General features: G+C 47.1%; 1 protein-coding gene across 1 annotated transcript; it reads right to left on the reverse strand.

Annotated features, from left to right (window-relative positions):
• Positions 1 to 505: 505 nt before the first annotated feature.
• Positions 506 to 3499, reverse strand: LOC142906072 (exosome complex exonuclease RRP44-like). The gene is made up of 4 exons (XM_076053512.1): positions 3414 to 3499; positions 2678 to 2762; positions 1708 to 1835; positions 506 to 637 (listed from the first exon to the last, which is right to left on the reverse strand). Exons 1-4 carry the CDS (start codon positions 3467 to 3469, stop codon positions 547 to 549), a joined length of 360 nt encoding a protein of 119 aa, XP_075909627.1. The 5' UTR covers positions 3470 to 3499; the 3' UTR covers positions 506 to 546.
• Positions 3500 to 3886: the final 387 nt, after the last annotated feature.

Here is a 3886-nt window from a genome sequence, read left to right on the forward strand (position 1 = left end):
CCGCCTTCACCAAGATGTCGTAGTTGGAAGGCAGAGGCGCCGGGTGGCGGTGGAGCAGCGCACACTCGGGGAATTCGCCTACGATGCGCTCCGCCACGGAGATGTTGGCGAGCAACATGAACTCCTCCACCATCGAGTTGGTCTCCCTGTGTACACGCACCAGTTTCCGCCACCACAACACATCAACCACAAGGGTCAAGAATCTTTATCTTCGATTATTTTGCTGATAATAAATTTCCCACGTGATAAGCCACTTTGTTCAGCTATCATTTGTGGTCAAGGTTTTACTTGGTAAGATAAAAATAGTTTAGTTTTATTTGTATATTTGTTTAAGTTATTTGTTTACCTTTCCAATACTTTGCAATCCTAACGTGTGCTTGTATTGATTGTTGTTGTAACGTTGTGACCTGCCCCAACTGGACATCTGTGAAAAAAGAGCTTTATAGCTCATCGGATTCTTCCAGTAGAAATATATATTTTGATTCTGATAGAGAGATCTGCACAACAGTCGGATTGCAGTCATGGGAGGTGTCTTGTTGACGAGACTCACTTGAGTTCCTTGGTCTGCAGGTCGATCGGGTCGTGGGTTTCGCTGTCCATGTGGAATCGGACCTCAGGGGATGCCAGAGTCAATGCCCTACGGGTGGACAAGGGACATGAGCGATTATCATGTCCAGCCAAAACAACACAGAATCTTAATATAAGACACTTCACAAACTCAGATATTTGAGATGAACATGCACAGCTCGTTAAGTCAATCCACTGCTGGATGAGGGCCGCCACATGTCATGCGGGTCGTGGGGTGGTTTTACCGTACTTAACCGTGGTGGTCAGTACGCGTTGGCAAAGGTGGGGGAGCACAGACATGGGAGCATTAAGTAGAGTAAAACAATTTATGTCACTGCATTGTCCTCTATTGCCCACAATGTAGCCCCGCAGCAGCCTGTAACACTCCAATCTAGAAGGATGTTATTAACCAGGTAAAACCTTAACTTCTTTATTGTTGCCTTCATTTCCGCATCTCGAGCTTCTTCAGCCTCCCACTCCCAGCCCCGCTCACTTCCCCCCCCCCCCCCGGCATTTTGCCGTGCTCGCCCCTTTAATCCCTCTAGCAGCACCCCACTTCCCCTACCCCACACCCCCTCTCTATCTCTCCTCCCTTGCTCCCCCCCACTCTCTTACCTATATAGCCTCTTGTTACAACAGCCCTTTTTTGCCCACTTCAGCAATTGTTTCTGGCTGTGGTTGTCCCACCTGAAGAAGGACGTTTGTGTTGCGCCCGAAACGTCGTGATTTAATTTAGTTGTTATTTTATTTTATAGTTTTACCTACGTGACTTTACTGAAAACAAAACAAAGAATATGAATCCTGTAACACTTGTTTGTGCATGATATTCACCCAAGCCTCATGCATCATGGGGTCAAAAAAAGCTACAGGTGCAGCCTTGCAATTGCTTGCTCAAGCCACTGCTGGAAGAAGGGGGCTCCCATAAGAGGTTGGCCCTCTAGAGATACACCCTTTTACAGTCCATCTCAATGTATTTTAGCCTACTCTTCCATGCTGGCCGGATGTCTTAGAAGACACGGGAGTAACCACACTTTACCGCGCCACAGGCGACCTGCCGATCGACTAAATGTGGTGCACCCATTAATACTGCTCAGCGCTCCAGAGGCGGTGGAGGGGATGAGGATCTTGACAATGAGTTACTCGTTTTGAATGCGCCTCTGCTTGACGATCTTGGCCAGGGAGTTGAGGCCACGCAAGCTGCTGGTGACCGGCTCCTTCCGCCCGGCATCGTCCATCATTAGCTGAGCCTCCGCGTACGTCAGAGACGCCTGCGGGGATACGATGAACACACCACGGGTGAACCATGGGGTCCTCGCAATTACACAATGCCCACGCCTGATCCAAGCCCAAGCCAGAACTCAACAGATGTCTACGTGGCTCCCGATGACCACTGAGGGTTATGCTCACCCAAAGACAGCAAAATTGATATTTTTTGAATTCTCAAAGCTGGAATTTAACCAAATTTAGTGCAATGCAATTTGGTGGTCTTTTGTGCAGTGAGTTTAACACGTAGGCTTTCGTGACCAATATCATCCATAATACAGGTTTTTTGGGTTAGATTGTGTAAATACATAAATGTGTCGTTAAACCCGCCACCACCCGACACAGCCGACTAGTAAGGGTTGTCACATTAACAGAACGTGGCCAATTCGTCACTGGTACAACACACCGGTGTGCTGTACTCGTGACGAATTGGCATGTTCTGTTTACGTGACAACCCTTATTAGTTGGCTATGTCGGGTGGGGGTGGGTTTAATGACACATTTACATATTTACACGATCTAACCTAAAAAAAACCTGTGTTTTGTGCAGTGATTGTTGACTGGACAAAGACCATCAACTCACTACTTTCATGTCCTACCTCGCACCTCCGATTAGCACAGTTGGCTACGTACGGTGCAAAAGAAGTTCAACATACATACTACCACTTGTGAACCCGGTTCATCTCGCTCCACTTGTGAACCCAGAGGTGCAAGCTCAACGCTCTGACCTCTCAGCCATCCGGAAACCTCAACTGCACTAACATAGCAAGGCACCGATACAATACACGTGAAAGCAAACGAGAGTTTTACAAAAACTGAACGTCTGTGGGGGAGGGGGAAAAAATCACCTTGGAATTGATGATGCTCTTGGTAAAACGTGTGCTCACGATCTCAGCCTTTGGAGTCATCTCCCATATGCACGAGAATGCCAGCCTGCACGCGCACAGCACATGCACCGTCGCCATTCACCGTCGAGTGGCGGAGTCGTCGACATTGGAGTGGTGCAGGGTGTTCACTCAGGAAAGCCTCGCAAAGTCTCGAGACTCTTTTTCAGGAGGGTCTTGCCAAGTTTTTGGTAGTCGAGTCATTCTGTCAGCAGCGGGATGTTTGCCCAAATACCGGTTTGGGTTGTTACAAATTACTCAACTGGAATATATATCTAGCAACCATTGTTCGACTACAAAAGCTTTGCAGTACCCTCCCAAAGTTATGAGATTCAGTGAGGCTTCCCTTGGTTAAGGATCATAGTAATAATAACACGTTTATGTTAGCGATGAGAGGAAACCTGATAACCTGGAGTCAACCCATGCTAAATAGGGGAGAACATACAAAATCTACATGGAAAGGCAACCAAGTCGGGCATCAATCCTAGGCAATTCTTGCTGTGAGACACGTGTTACCATTGTGCCATCCTGGTTTGGCTGCTTATGTATGTACACATGCTTGTGTGGATTTGTACAATAACACTTTAACAGTGCCACGCATCATGGGATTACATGTGCACCTGGCAACAACGCACGTTAGCTGCTGAGGATGGGTTTCAATGTGCGCACTCGCGAGTTCACAGTTGTTGGTGCATCTCACCGATCGACGTTGGATCTCAAGGAACACAGGTTTGAGCTCAATAACTCTGGCACCATATCAATCCTCTGCAGGCGCACAAACAGATAAACGCAACCACTTCTCTGTCAATAAACACAATCTGGCAAATACATATGCACCAACTCAACGAGTGTTTCGCAAGCAAACCCACACATGATTAAGTCACCTGCAGGTAACTGTTCAGCAAGGAGATGTTTTCGCGAATGCCAGTTAAGATTGTATGGGTTTTATTTAGAGGAAATCTAATTAATCCAGAGGAAACCCATTCACTAACAGGGGGGGGAACAAACAAAACTGCAAGTGAAAAGGCACAAGAGTTGAGTAATCAAACCCAGCGTCTCCTTGCTGCAAGGCACGAGTGTTACCACTGCGCTGATAGCCTGCCGCTCATGATGTCACGGTACATCATATGATAATAAATCCACAAAAATCACCTCGTTTAAAACATCATGAGA

This window comes from Petromyzon marinus, chromosome 61, assembly GCF_048934315.1.
Source record: "Petromyzon marinus isolate PM22_M1 ecotype Great Lakes invasive population chromosome 61, UKy_Petmar_22M1.pri1.0, whole genome shotgun sequence".
In the NCBI taxonomy this organism is placed as follows: domain Eukaryota; kingdom Metazoa; phylum Chordata; class Hyperoartia; order Petromyzontiformes; family Petromyzontidae; genus Petromyzon; species Petromyzon marinus.